The sequence below is a fragment of the Eufriesea mexicana genome, unplaced genomic scaffold (assembly GCF_001483705.2).
Source record: "Eufriesea mexicana isolate 0111107269 unplaced genomic scaffold, ASM148370v2 scaffold1824, whole genome shotgun sequence".
Classification (NCBI taxonomy): domain Eukaryota; kingdom Metazoa; phylum Arthropoda; class Insecta; order Hymenoptera; family Apidae; genus Eufriesea; species Eufriesea mexicana.
The window spans coordinates 564,359-579,704 of record NW_016909928.1 but is presented as its reverse complement, the minus strand read 5'-3'; the positions used below and the strand labels follow the sequence as shown (position 1 = coordinate 579,704).

The 15,346-nt window shown below is 24.2% G+C and overlaps 2 protein-coding genes across 2 annotated transcripts; one reads left to right on the top strand and one right to left on the bottom strand.

The window, feature by feature from the left end:
- The first annotated feature begins 962 nt into the window (after positions 1-962).
- Positions 963-13,524, top strand: TBCD (tubulin folding cofactor D). The gene is made up of 9 exons (XM_017902426.1): positions 963-1,409; positions 1,483-3,166; positions 3,331-3,534; positions 3,768-3,932; positions 4,826-4,950; positions 5,026-5,379; positions 5,454-5,756; positions 5,833-6,151; positions 13,448-13,524. Exons 1-8 carry the CDS (start codon positions 1,068-1,070, stop codon positions 6,112-6,114), a joined length of 3,459 nt encoding a protein of 1,152 aa, XP_017757915.1. The 5' UTR covers positions 963-1,067; the 3' UTR covers positions 6,115-6,151; positions 13,448-13,524.
- Positions 12,067-14,886, bottom strand: FucTB (alpha-(1,3)-fucosyltransferase 10). The gene is made up of 7 exons (XM_017902427.1): positions 14,809-14,886; positions 14,274-14,313; positions 14,069-14,187; positions 13,427-13,646; positions 13,097-13,286; positions 12,839-13,016; positions 12,067-12,540 (listed from the first exon to the last, which is right to left on the bottom strand). The coding sequence occupies exons 1-7, from the start codon at positions 14,884-14,886 to the stop codon at positions 12,067-12,069; spliced, it is 1,299 nt and encodes a 432-aa protein (XP_017757916.1).
- Between the last annotated feature and the right edge of the window lie 460 nt (positions 14,887-15,346).

Sequence of the window (15,346 nt, the reverse complement as noted above, 5' to 3'; positions counted from 1 at the left end):
TATTTTTATAATTAGTTGTTGCAGTGTTAGATTTAAGAAAATAAAAAATTAATTTCTTGTAAATTTATCAAAAATTGGTAATAAAGAATCATAATTACAAACATGACATATACAAAATATATTATCTTATATAATAAAAGTATGTACTGCATACTACTTCTAATAAGTTTTTAACTGTCTTCTTTAATTATGATAAAAAACTCACAAGATAATTCTTAACTCAAGAAACTTAAGTGTATGAGTGAAATAAGAACTATATTAGAAATAAACTAAATATCAGTTATGTTTATGAAATGATATGTTATTTATTCTTGATAAAATTGACAAAAAATAAGTTTAGAATTTTATTGTGAATATTAATACATTGACTATATATACATATGTATATATCTGAAGAGAATAGAGACATATCTGTTCAAGTTCAGGTTTAACTGATAAACATAAATATTTGAAAATATTGTTTTAAAAATAAGTTTCATTGAATTAAAATATGAATTTTATAAACAATTAATAAATACAAAATTAATATTAATGTTAACATATTTCACGTATTGTTAAAAATATTTTTATGTTAATCATTTTTTTATTTGAGAAATTTCATGTAATATTTTACAAGTATAACTTTCTGTATTAATATATGTATATAATTATTTAGGTATATTTGTATTATGTATAAGATTCTTTTATTTCGACATTATTTAATTATAGGTTATACATTTCTTGCAAATATCATTTTCACAAAGAAATTGTCAAATGTTATTAATTTTTAGTTTATAAATTTGTTTCAGATTAGACTTTATAATTACTTAAAATATTATTTATGAAATTTTATTTTTATAGAATATTCTATTATTCATATTAAGATATTGCAAATAAATAAAACCCACTTGTTTAATAAACTATATAAAGTCATAAAAGGTTTATTGTGCCGTCACGCATGCGCCATAATTTGGTATCGTTTTTCGTGAAATCGTTCGAAAGAATCTGTTCTTCATATTTTTTGCCTTCATATATAATCTTATTTGTAATTGCTTTTCGGAATAATAAGAAACATTACGAACAAAAAGATGGCGTTAAATGATTGTCCGGAGTCAGAAGTAATTGGTTGTGGATTTAGTGCTTTCAAAGAAATTGATGAAGTGACTTTTCTAATTAATGAATTAAAAAAAAATGATCTTTCTCCGAGCCTTATTGAGAAAAATCGTGATCGATTTAATTTTATTCTATCACAATATCAGGATCAAAGACAACTGCTTGATCCTTATTTGGATGATATTTTACAACCATTAATTAGTATCACAGAAGATCCAAATTCTACAGAAATTATGCGGCATAATGCTTTTAAATATATTTTTATTGTTATGTCCGTCAAAACATACAAAAAGATTGTTACATATCTTCCACATGAGGTATATAAATACTTTAATATTACAAAGTTTTTTTATATTTCAATTCTTAAATATATCATTTAATTTAATATAGGTAGGTGATCTTCTTCCTGTGTTGCGAATGTTAGAGAAACAAGATCCAAATGATGTAGAGACATGGGAAACTCGATATGTACTTCTAATTTGGCTTTCTATAATTTTAAAAATACCATTTCCACTTACACGTTTAGAAATTTTGGATGATATTTCTGAACCATTAATAATAGATAGAATTTTAAAAATATGCAAATTATTTTGTTTATCAAAGGATGCTTGTGCTGTAGCTGCAGTTTTTTTAATTGTTAATTTTTTGACAAGATCAGATGTCAAAGTACTATATTTGAGAGAAATGATAATGTGGAGCTTACAATGTGCAGAAAATGATCCTTTAAGACATGGCCCTTTAGCAGTCATAGCAGCAATATTAAAACATAGTGCAAGAGAAGATGTTAAACCGTACACTCAAACAATTTTAAATAAAGTTTTACAGTTCCATCTGAATGATAATCCTGCCGATCTTATTCGGAAATACGGAATAAAAATTGTACAAAGAATTGGATTGGTATTATTAGGAACAAAATTGGCTTCATGGAGATATCAAAGAACTAGTAGACCTATACGTCTGATAGTTAATACCAATACTAATTCTAATACCATGGAAATTATAGAAGATGGTAAAAGTGTTGCATTCAATCATGATGATCAGGATATTCCATCGACAATAGAGGATATAATTGAACAACTTATACAAGGTCTTCGGGACAAAGCAATTACAATACGATGGTCTGCTGCAAAAGGAATTGGTAGAATAACAGCAAGATTACCAATGGAGTTAGCTGATGATGTTGTAGGATTTGTATTAAATCTTTTTTGTGGTCGAGAATCAGATTCTGCTTGGCATGGTGGTTGTTTAGCATTAGCAGAATTAGGAAGACGTGGTCTCCTTCTTCCTCATCGTTTAAATGATGTAATACCAGTAGTTCTTCAAGCTCTTGTATTTGATGAACCAAGAGCTTATGGTTCAATTGGATATTTGATTAGGGATGCTGCATGTTATATTTGTTGGTCATTTCCTAGAGCTTATGATCCTGATATTATTCAGCCATATGTAAAAGAAATTGCAGCTACATTATTGATTGTTACTTGTTTTGACAGAGAAATTAATTGTAGAAGAGCTGCTTCTGCTGCATTTCAAGAAAATGTAGGAAGACAAGGAAATTTTCCACATGGAATAGAAATACTTACAATTGCTGATTATTTTGAAGTTGGTGTTAGAAATCATGCATATTTAAAAATTAGTACACAAATAGCACAATATGAAGAGTATACAAAACCTCTGATTGATCATTTGATTACAAGAAAAGTTACACACTGGGATACAGCAATTAGAGAACTTTCAGCTAAAGCCCTTTTCAATCTAACACCTATTGATTCTAATTATATTAAGAACACAGTTTTATTAAATTTATTAGATATGTTAAATTCTATTGACTTAAATATTAGACATGGATCAGTATTAGCTATTGCTGAAATTTTGGAAGCATTACATAATTGTTGTAGTGAGAAAATTGAAAATATAATTGGATCATCAGCTGCAGAAAATATAAAAAATATAGTAAACACTTTTAGAAAAAGAGGACAATTTAAAGGTTTAGGAGGAGAACTAATGAAACAAGCATGTGCTGTACTCATAAAAAAGTGCTCTATTATTAATTTTCCAATTTCCTTTGAAATTATTAGTAAGTTAATATTCATAACAAATTAATATTGTTATTATAAGTGTAAATAATATAAAAATAGATGTTATCATAAAATTCAATAATTAATATTCTGCTCATAAATCAATCTTAATTATATTTTCATTGTAAAATATTACAAAATTTTAAGTAAATAATTTTTGTAGGTGATTGGCAAAATCTTTTAGAAGAATGTTTGGGGCATGAAGTGTCTATAGTAAAGATGAAAGCTGCTGAAGCACACACCGAATTTTTTCGAAAATATTATACAAACATAGGTAGCCAAGATTGTAATATTGTTATTAATCGTTATCTTGATAATCTACAATCAAATAATCAACTTGTCCGAATAGGTTTTGCACAAGCTATAGGTAAGAATGTTTATAAAAGTTTTCATGTTAAAAAGATATTTTACAATATAATCAGTAATATAGTTAGGTCTATTATTAGGTTCAATGATTATGACATTTAACACAGTGTAGTATTTATAATATACTTAGTGCTTAAATAATACTCAAAAACTTTTCCTATATTGACACTTCTATTTAAATTTAATAATTATCAATAATTATGGATATTTATTAATTAATATTTATTTTTTTAGGTTATTTTCCTCTATTTATAATTTGTGAAAGAGTAAAAGACATAATAGAAGCGCTCATTAAATGTACTGAGATATCAGAAAATACCTTAAAGTGGGCAGAAAGTAGGAAAGAAGCTATACATGCATTAATAATGATTTGTCAAACTTTGGGAGTAAAAGAAGCAGGTTTGTTATTTCTTGAATGAAGGATTTAATTCAATAGAAATTATATTAGAGTAGTAGAAACAGATTTGTCAAAAAAATAACGTTCTTTTTAAAGATATATAACATATATATATATATATATGTTAATTTATTTAATTACTTCTTCTGAATAAATAAAAATATATATAATGTTTATTTTTCATTATAATTACATCACATGATATATATTTAATATTTGTGTAATATTATAATTACTTATATTTGACATAACATATAAAGTACTATAATAATATTCTAATAATATTAACTTATTTGAACTTCATTCAATTTAAAATTATAATTTAAGATTTATTTACTCTAGCAATCATTATAATTTCACAAAATATGATATTGTGGAAAATAATTACGATGTAATATTTTAAATAATATCAAAATTGGAATATACTTTACGAATATTAGCATATTGTATAAATTATAATTTTTAAATATTGTAGAATAAAATTAAATATATTAAGATTTTTATAATTATGGAATGTTAAAAAATGGCCAGATTTTGGATCGCTCCAGAACCTGAGCTATTGATAAGGCATTATTATTTAGATCTTAAAGATGTTTAAATGCACCATTATTTACTCCAAATGTGATGAGAAAGTTATTAAAAAAGCAATTGAAGTAGAAAATACATAAAACGAAGAATTGGAAATTGTTCACTGTAAATATTTTTATATTTTCGCGTTTCGTGCATTTAATTCATTTAAAGAATGGTGAACATTCATACATCTTTGGGATCTAAATAATAATAACTTTTCAATAATTTAAGTACCAGGGTGATGTAAAATTTGATCATTTTTTAACATTTTCCTTTGATGTGATAATTTTTATATGTGTTTAAGTAATATTTTTATACTTTTTAGACATGTGGAGTACATATGTTCATGATTTATATGATTGTTATTTATTGGCATTGAAAGAGTATACTATAGACAGTCGTGGAGATATAGGAGCCTGGGTACGAGAAGCAGCAATGACTGGTTTGCATGTAAAAATATCTTCTTTATCTTATAAATTAAAGTTTAGTAAATTATTTTGATTAAAACACTTTAAATAATTTCAGATGTTAACAAACTTAGTGGCACAAGCAAAATTATTTTCTGTGTTAAATGAAAACTTAATGGCAAATATAATTGGAGGAATTGCTCAACAAGCTGTTGAAAGAATCGATGGAATTCGAGCACAAGCGGGTATTGTTTTCAGTGCACTTATTCATAATGACCCTCCTTTGCCAAACATTCCATATCATGCGGAATTGAAAACTATTTTTCCTCATGATGAATGCAAAGAAAATATAGAATGGAGAATGGAATCAGCTACTTTTCCACGATTTATTAAAATGTTATCTTATCCTCCTTATACAATGAATCTTTTACGAGGAATTATATTTAGTGTTGGTGGTTTAAGTGAATCTTTGGTATGAAAATATGAACAACTGTACTTCATTTTTAATATTCAATCTTCCATACATTTATAATTTTATTATTTCAGGTTAAATATTCTAGTGTTTCCTTATTTTCTTATTTACAAGAAATAGATGAACTGGGTCTACAAAATTTATGTTATAAAATTTTAAATATTTTTGAGGAAAGTTACAAAAACGAAAGAATGATTACATCAATATTAGCTTTTTTAGATCGGTTACTTAGTTCTGGTTGCATTCAGATTGTTCTCGATAATCCTGAGAATGAAATTGCAGAACGAATTTTAATACTACTAAAGCAAGAAATAAAAAATACAAATAATACTAAGTTGTTAATTAGTAGTATAAATGTTTTCTGCCAGCTTTTGCAGGTATTTATTACATTCTAATATTAATATAAAAGATAATATAATGAAATTTATTTTAAGACAATAATAAATTTTGTAGGTACATGGACCAGTTGCAAAAAGAGCATTTTGTCAGTTAAGTATTTTTCTTTGTCATAAATATAAGTGTATACGAAAAGTGGCTGCAACAAGAACATATGAAGCTTTAACTCTCTATGGGGAAGAAATGGATCTTCCAGAACAAGATTTGATTAAAATTCTAATTGAAATAAACATTACTGATTGGGAGCAATCAGTATCTGAACTTCGTCCCATAAGAAATTATCTTTGTGATTTAATGAAAGTACCTGCTCCTGTTTTGCAAAATAAATTTAGAAACTGAGCTTATACTTAAATTCTGCTACACCTTAACTAAATTGGTAAGTAGAGTTCTGAAATAAATTACTTATTTCTTTATGGTATTAATATTTCATCAAGAAAACATTTCATCAAAATTAAAACATCTAAATGTTATGTTTGTGTCTAATGATATAAGATAATATTTGAAATATAATTTCAACAATTTCAAAAGAAGAATATAGTTGATATAACAAAAAAACAAAACAAAACAAAAAAAATTTTTTTTGTAATCTTTTCTCATAAATTTATCAAAGATAGTAATATTTTTTGCATAAAATTATTTCTTTCTTTTATAATACATTTTAATATAACTTTAAACATCAAACAATACCATTAAAATGTTATGTAAATTTATTATTTACATTATTAGATATCTAAAATAATATTTATTCATATGGATATAGTGTCCAAAACAAGTAGTTTCAAATTTTTCTGCATTCATGATTATATCGTATAGGCTGATCCAACTAAAAGGGATCACCTAAATATCATTTTTACTTTTCTCGAGACAAAATTACCATATTGCAAGGGCCAAATTTAACCTTGAAAAGAGTTTTTCCTTAAAATCATTATTATATGAGATTTCAAGATCATTGATATTTTTTAAAATAAAATCCTATATTTCTTTTTTCATATTCTAATAGTACATAAAAAAAAACAATTCAACACTGTTATAAACTATATTGTTACAATTATTCAGTTTCTAAATATTTAAATATCAAATTTTTAATATTTAAATATAATATAGTTTATAAGATTATTGAATTTGTTATTTTTTTTTTATATAGTATAAAAATATGAAGAAAGAAATATAGGATTTCATTTAAAAAAATATCAATGATCTTGAAATCTCATATAAAAATAACTTTGAAAAAAAATTCTTTCCGTGGTTAAATGTGGCCAATGAAATAGCACAACTTTGTTCCGAGAAATTTTTTCATACAGCAATTACTATGAAAGATGTTTAAGTAATTCCTCTTAGTTGGATCACCCTACATTATTTCAGTATAATATTAACTTTAATTCTAATTATTTTATTTGTCATATTATCTACAATGGTAGACTCTCTGCCATAGATTACAATCTACTATTCTAAAAACTATGAATAGTATTATTATCAGTATATTGATACTGTTACAATTTAAAATTGTTATAGTGCAAAAAATATTTTAATTGTCTACAAGATTTTGCTCTGGTTTAAATTAATATGAATGAGTTATACTAGGTAAGTTTATATTGATGTATTATTACAAAACTTTTCTTGCCTTTATTATTATTGTAATCAATATAATTATTTTTGTATATGGAGAGAATGTATATTAATTTTAGTCATTATAGATTTTGTATGATGGTTTGTGGTGTGATACCTGTGATTTACAGGGTGTCTTAGCTAAATCATATCACTTAAAGCCTCGAAGCCATTTCTTTTTGTTTCCTAAATTTCAAGGTCATCGTTATTTGTTTTTTAATATCTCATTTTTTCATTTTCCTTTATAGAACATAAAAGAACAAATTCAACGGCGATAATAAGCATAATATTCCTAATACCCTTTCTTGAAATATCTGCGCGAAGATATTTCTATTTTTCGAAGTATTCACACGACAGGTCGAATTGTATCTGGTACCTGTCTGCCGTAATATTTAGGTGATATGAGTTAGCTGAGATGCTCTGTATATTATAAGTGATTATTGTTATTTCATTTTGTTTCTACCTTTCTTTCATTTTCAGATTTAGCATATTTTTTCGTTTATATTTTGTTTTTGTATTATGGTCATTTGCAGAATTTATATTTATGAGATACAGTATTTGTTTTATTCATTATTGTTTAATATACGTCGTATATTTTATTGCTTATTGTAATATGTATTTGTAGTATGGTGTTTTTTGTTATTTCTGAGTGTTAATAATTTTATTCAATTGAATTCTTTGTGTATATCATACTGATTTTTTGTGCTTATTCATTTCCTATTACATACTAGTATTAGTGTTGTACTTTTGAATACACTACATATTCTATACTATATTCTCTATTCTATGTAAAACCATTATAATTCAATCAATTTCTCTAATTAACTTTTTATTCTTTTTTTTGCTTTTCATTTTAGATTACATTGCTATCAATATATTCTGTAATATCATGCAATAATGCTTTATCTTAAATAAGGATTATTAAAAATTGGAACAAAATAATGTGAATAAAATTGAGCAGACCCTGCTTACAAGTTAAAATAAAGGAAAATTTTATTAATTTATGTTTTTGATTTGATTGTTAAACATTATTATATGTAAAATTAATTTAAAATTAGTCTCTATTCTTTTATCTAACTATTAACTTTTATTTAATTTTATTTAAAATAAATCACATTCTATATTATTACTAGTACAATTTATGTATAATAATATAAATATCATAAATATGATGAAAGTAAAAAATTTTATTAAGGTTGATAAGAAAAATTAATTGAATTACAATACTTTCATGTAGAATAAGTTGAGTTTATCAATTTTATCTTCGATTGTATATTCATTGAATCTCACCGAGGTTTACAGACATTTTTTGTTGAAAAAATTAAAGAAGCAGTTTAATTATAACCTTAATTTAGGAATCTTAGTTAATTTGGGAATCACAATGGATTAAGTAATACTGTTCAACAAATTTTTTTTTTTTTTTTTCATTTTGCTATATTTATTAAATGATCTTTGGAGAATTTTTCATTCTAAATACAAATTCGTAAGCAGAATTGCTCTATCACTCTCTGTTTTGAAAAAATTCAAATTTTTGTAAAAACGTTTAGCAAAAATAAAATATTACATACCAGAAACTGATAACGTTATATAGTTCTAATTAGTTTTAAAAGATAGGGGAGAGATTCTTGAATATACCATTGATCATAACTACAATATTTTATGTTCTGAATGATTATAAATAATCATTATAGTTTAAAAGTGTTGATGTACATTTGTAACTTCTTTCCATTTTTACAAAATTTTGTTTACGTAGTACAAATTTGTTGTACAGTGTCGGATTTTGTAGACATTTCTGATGAAGAAACCATCCAGCAAAAGTATGGAAGTGGTTTTCAAACCATACAAATACAAATCGAAAGAATATTCATCAGCAACAAGTACAGGACGTTTTGTCGCCATGACGCTTATCATCGCTTGTTCATCTCAACTTGGCAGTGGCGTAGCTACGCATTATAGGTGTTGAGATAATGTCATACAAATATTCTCACATATAAAATACGATTGATAGATTTTTTTATACATTTTTTCATTTTTATGTAATATTTTGTTTCTACTTCAATCGGCCTTTTTTGTAAAAATTTAAATTTTTCGAGAATTGTCGATAATAGAGCAACTCTACTTACAAATTCATCTTTAAGACGAGAAAGTCTACAAAGATCAAGTGGGTATTACGAAAAGAATTCGTGTTGGACAGAATGCAAAACTTATGTTATATCATGACACAAATCATTCACAAATTGCTTATTACTTACTTTAGACAATGTGTTATAGTCAACGAATATTATTCAGTAAACAGTAAAATGAATTTAAAAGCATAATTAAAAACATGATCGGTATATATTCTATTAGATCATCTTATAAGTTCATGCCATTTTTTACTCTTTTATTTAAAATTATATATCAGACATACGTTTAAATATTAAGAAAAAATGTTGTTCTTTCATTGTACAACTTCTTCCCATTTCGTTGGCAAAGGCATTATCCTATCGCTAAAAAATTTCTTTAGATTTTGATTAAAGTATCTTTCAAGATTATTTTTTATCATGTCAGTGTTGACATATTCTTTGCTATTTAAAAAATATTGTAGTGCACGAAATAGGTGATAATCCGATGGTGCAATATCCGGAGAATAAGGTGGATGTGTTAGAATTTTCCAATCGATTTCACATAATTTATTTTATGTACCTTTTGCCACATGCGGCTTGGTGTTATCGTGGTGAAAGATCATATTGTCCCATTTTGAATGTTTTGCACGTTTCTCTGCTATATTTTCTTTTAGTTTTTCTAACTGTGTACAGTAAATGTCAGCATTAATGGTCTGATTAATCAGTAATAACTGAAAAAATGAAACTCCATGGTAATCCCACTATGCTGCCATACAGAGAGGAGAACCTTGCGAGGGTTTAAACAGTTTTGTAACTCATTGCGATGGTTCTTCTCTTGCACACGAAATGTTTTGTTTTCTTTAGGGATTAATATATAAAGTCAAGTTTTCGTCCCCAATCACGATGTGTTTCAAAAAACGGTCTATTTGATTGCGTACAAGCAACTTTTGCCGTGTTTCCTTTTTGGAACTCTACATCAGATGCCGAAAATAATTTTGCGTTTCACTCATGATTTTACATGGTGTAGTATATGAAATACTTATAACTCTTTGACTTCTTACTCTCGAAAGTGTTCTTTCGACTGAACAGAACCGTGATACAAAATTATTTTATCTGTTTATCCATATGTTTATTAAATGCAAGGCGAGACAAAACGAGTAACGTTAAGTAATACCGGGCACGAACTTATGGGATGACCTAATAACATTAGATGTGATAAAAAAAAGTATCATAAATATATAGGTTGTTGCACTCTATTCTTTTTATAAAATCATTAAAATTACGTCTTAAATATGTTATATATTATTAGAAATAAAGGAAGACTTAAGTGTTAATTTTAGTAATGTATCCAATATAATTCTAATGTGCAGTATTTTAATAGGATATTTTATACTGTATAAAAATTTTCTATATTTTTCCTTTAAGGTTTCTTTTCTCTTCTAATAATGATTGTAAATTAAGAATTAAAATAGGAATGAGGATTAGAAAATTTTTCATCGTTTTTATAGATATTATTTTTATTGCAAAAATATAGATCATGTATTAAGATTCATATAATAAAAATAAGACTAAAAAATACACAAATATACAACTAATGTTATAATTACATATATATACGGAATAATATATATGTAATATATAGCATTTACACTAATCTGACAAAAAATGTTTGGAATAAAAGTTATGTTCTTTGAAAAAAAACAAATTGCAGTAATAAAAGTTACAACAAATTTTTTTATTCGATAAAATAATAGCACTATGTACTTTTGTCGTTATAGCTTTATAGCTGACGATGAAATGAATTCAACGACCTACTACATAATGACCTTCGAGTGAACTTTAACTTAGAAATTAGCTTAGAAATTCGCAGTAATTGAAAAAATAATTTGAACATTTATTGAAGAAAATTTAACCACTGTGTATTTGTTAAAAAATTGTAACATTGTTATTTTAAGAACAGTTTTCATTTTTGTTTTCGTTTTGTAAAAATGATCACTTTAAGACCATCAACAAACTAAATACAAATGTATTGTTTAGTTTATACCAAACATAGTCTTGTCTTGTTTTGGTTTTGAAGTATTAATACTCGTCCGTCTCTTTCGGTAGTTCGGATTTATCCTAGAATATGTATTAACGTTATTGTAATAAACTAATGTGTACTGTAAATAAGAGATAAAGATGTATGTTTACTGTTTACATTCATTTTCGAAGTGTCCTTGATCTAGAGTTACATATACGTTTTATTAAAAATTATTTTCTTAATTACTGCGAATTTCTAAACTAAAAGTGACTTGAAGGTCATTGTGTAATAGGTCGTTGAATTCATCTCTTTGTCAGCTATAACGTTTTGACATCAAAAGTATATAATGCCATTTAAGAAAGTCAAGGTGACCTGAGTTTTTTATCGAATAAAAAGATTTTTTGAAATTTTTATAATTATAATTTGTTTTCCATAAGGAACACATTAACTTTTATTTCAAATATGTTTTTGTTAGATTAGCGTAAATGCCACAAAAATCGGTGCGCCCGTTACGTTGAACACCATGTAGAAAACAATATCTTATATCATTAAATATACAAATTAACATTCATTTTTATCATATAATTTCATCTTATCTTTTTCAAAATTTTCTATATTAATTGTAAGGTTATTCTGGAGAGAATAACTTAATATTTTTGCTTCACATTTTCCTAAAATCCATTGTTGAGTCCACCAATTAGAATGATCAATTTTATGTGTTAATGGATCTTTTGGTAATGGACAATCATAATGTTTTTTATCAACAATCTTTGTTTTCTCTGTTTTTTGAATGCTTTCACAAACAAAACATTCGAATTCTTCAACATAATTTCCAAATTTATTGGACTCCTTATTTTTATTTAATGCCATTTTTAATCTTTCATTATTTATTTCATATTTATCAATTAATTTATGAGATAAATATTTGTTGTATTCAGTTTCATTATTAGAAAGATTATGTAAAAAGTTTGCTAAATTTATTGGATCTTTGAAATCAAGTATCGAAATAGCAGACATATTGTTTGGAAGCCAATCCTAAAAAAAAATTAAAAGTGTATTACATTAGTTAATCTTAGACAAATATTTATATTTATATATATATATATATATATAAGCTTTCAAACTAAAATTTGCACAAAACAAAGAAAAATATGCAAATACACTCTAAACAAATAATTTATATATTTAATGAAATTAAGGACAAAATAATAAAATGTTTACTTGCATTCTAATTATTAAAAAAATTAAATTAATAGTTTTATCACCTCAATATAAAAAATCAATCTAATATATTAAACAATCAAAATAACAATTATGTTAAAAATTTTAATACTTTAAATGATGGCGATCCATAATATACAGGTATAGATCCAACGACCAAGGGCCTCCACAATTTTTCAGTTATATAATCATCACAGACTGCATTTTCAAAAGCTATTGTAAACTTGTAATTGGCAATAAAAGAAAGAAAATCTCCATTATTCAATATTTCAAGATAATTTTCTTTTAACCTAGATTATAATTACATTCTTTTATAGAAATGTTATAAACAGTAGCATTAATTTTGTTTAAATGTAAAAATATTTCTTACCTTTTATCAAGTTCAGCATTATTTAAACATATACCATATGAATCTATATGTATATACTTCATTAGTTCAGTTACATAAATATCTCTGTTACTTGCAGTATCACAGTCAGATTGTATATAAAGTAATGGTGCTAGATTTTTTGTATGCATTAATCTAGTTTTTTCTTTTGTGGATACAAAATATTTTTTACCTATAATTATCATAAATTATTATAACTTCCTACTATGATTTATTTCTTATTAGATAATATGTATTGAAATAAAATTTTCATTATATACTTCAATGAGGACAAAATAAGTAATTTTAATATATGAAAATAGTTATATTCACTTAATAATTCTGTAATTCCAGGTAGATCTACAAGAGTAAGAGGTACATCACTAAATCTACTGAATGTTGAGGAATATGTAAAAAGATTCAGAGTTTTCTCTTGAACAAAGATTGGATTATTTCTTGGAGATTCTTCGTGAAGTAGACCCCATGGAATCTTATCGGATTTCCATTTTGGTAAATCATTAATTTGAAAGTTGCTACCATAGAAAAGGAAACTCTGAAAGTTAAAAAGAATTTAAGTTTTTAATAGTCATTTCAAATGAATTTAATATCAGGTATAAATAATTTGCACATTTATAACATTGAATTTAATAAACTTCAAAGAATTGATTTTATAATAATAAATTTTATCTTAATTAAAGATAAAATACTAGTTTACGACTATTTTAGTATTTAAGTATATTAATATATATATATATATATATATAAATATATAAGATATTTAGTATTTAAGTTTTAGTATTTAAAAATACTAGTTTACGACTATTTCAATGCTAACAATTTAAACAATTATAAATAGAAAATATAAATAATAATTGAATTTGTAATTATAATCCTGTTTTACATTTTTAAAATAACTGGAAATATTAAACTTATTTTTAATTTAAATTATATATATATATAGTAATATATATATACTTTTATCTGCTTTTCATATTGGGAGGATCTGTTGCTTGTAAAATAACACTGATAATTGCCACAGTTTCGTAATTTATCATCATTTCCAAAGGGTGTCCACCATAAAATTATAGGTGCTTCTGAAAAGATGTGAAAAAGCATATTCAAATATTCTTCTTCTTTTAATACTTCTGTTTGAAAAATATTGAAGAGTCATTTTATATACCTGAATTATATGATTTATTGTTGATTTGAACTAAATACACCTGTTAATAATATTGATTTCAAAAATCAATTGATATCGTACAGTTTAATTAATAATAATTATTAGTATTAAAATAGTTTTTAATAAGCAATTATTTATAGTACAATGCAGTAAAATATTGATTATAAATTTATTAACATAAACTATATTGTATACAATGACATTTCATTATTAATAGTTCTTTATATATTCATTTATTATTTAATAGTAAATACTTATAGTAATAGTATCATTTATAAAATTAAAAAATTCTCGTAAACAATTTACTAATTTTTATTTTATTGTATATTAAAGTAATAGTTTAACTAGGTATTCTAACATTTATAACAAATAAAAATTAATATAATTTTTAATATAATTTATTGTTTTAAACTATTTTTGCAAATTAAATTGTAGTATAACGTTAACACATAAATATGTAATAAATTACTGTGATACATTTTATATTGCAAAATATATAATAATATATACATATTATTAATAATTATATAAATACCTGATAAATTATTATACTTAGAGTTAAAGCTACAATCATTGTGAATATAAAATACATTTTCTGATAAAAGTATAACATTTTATTACTTAATATTATAATTATTATTTAATTTTAATGATATTTATTTTTGTTATATGTATGATTTCTTATTAATTAATTAATTTATTGTATTTCATTTCTATCTTAGATATGTAAGTATTAAAATCCTCCAATTGTCAATTACACATTTTTTATAAAAAATTTTTAAACAAACTCTATATTTTAGTATACTAAATATTTTATTGAAGTGTAATTTGGTATAATGTTTGTTTTTGAATATACATTTATTTCAATTAATAGTATATAATAAATCTTATATTATATTATAGCAACTCAAATTTAATAAAAACTAAATGTTATTTTATTAAAAACATTCAAATTCCATAACTGTAAATATATAAATAGCTTGTATTACACAATGTAAATTTAATCAAATTTGAGGTTAAGTTATAATCATTCCATCATTCCTTTTATAGAGAGCATCGAAGTTCCTTGTGAT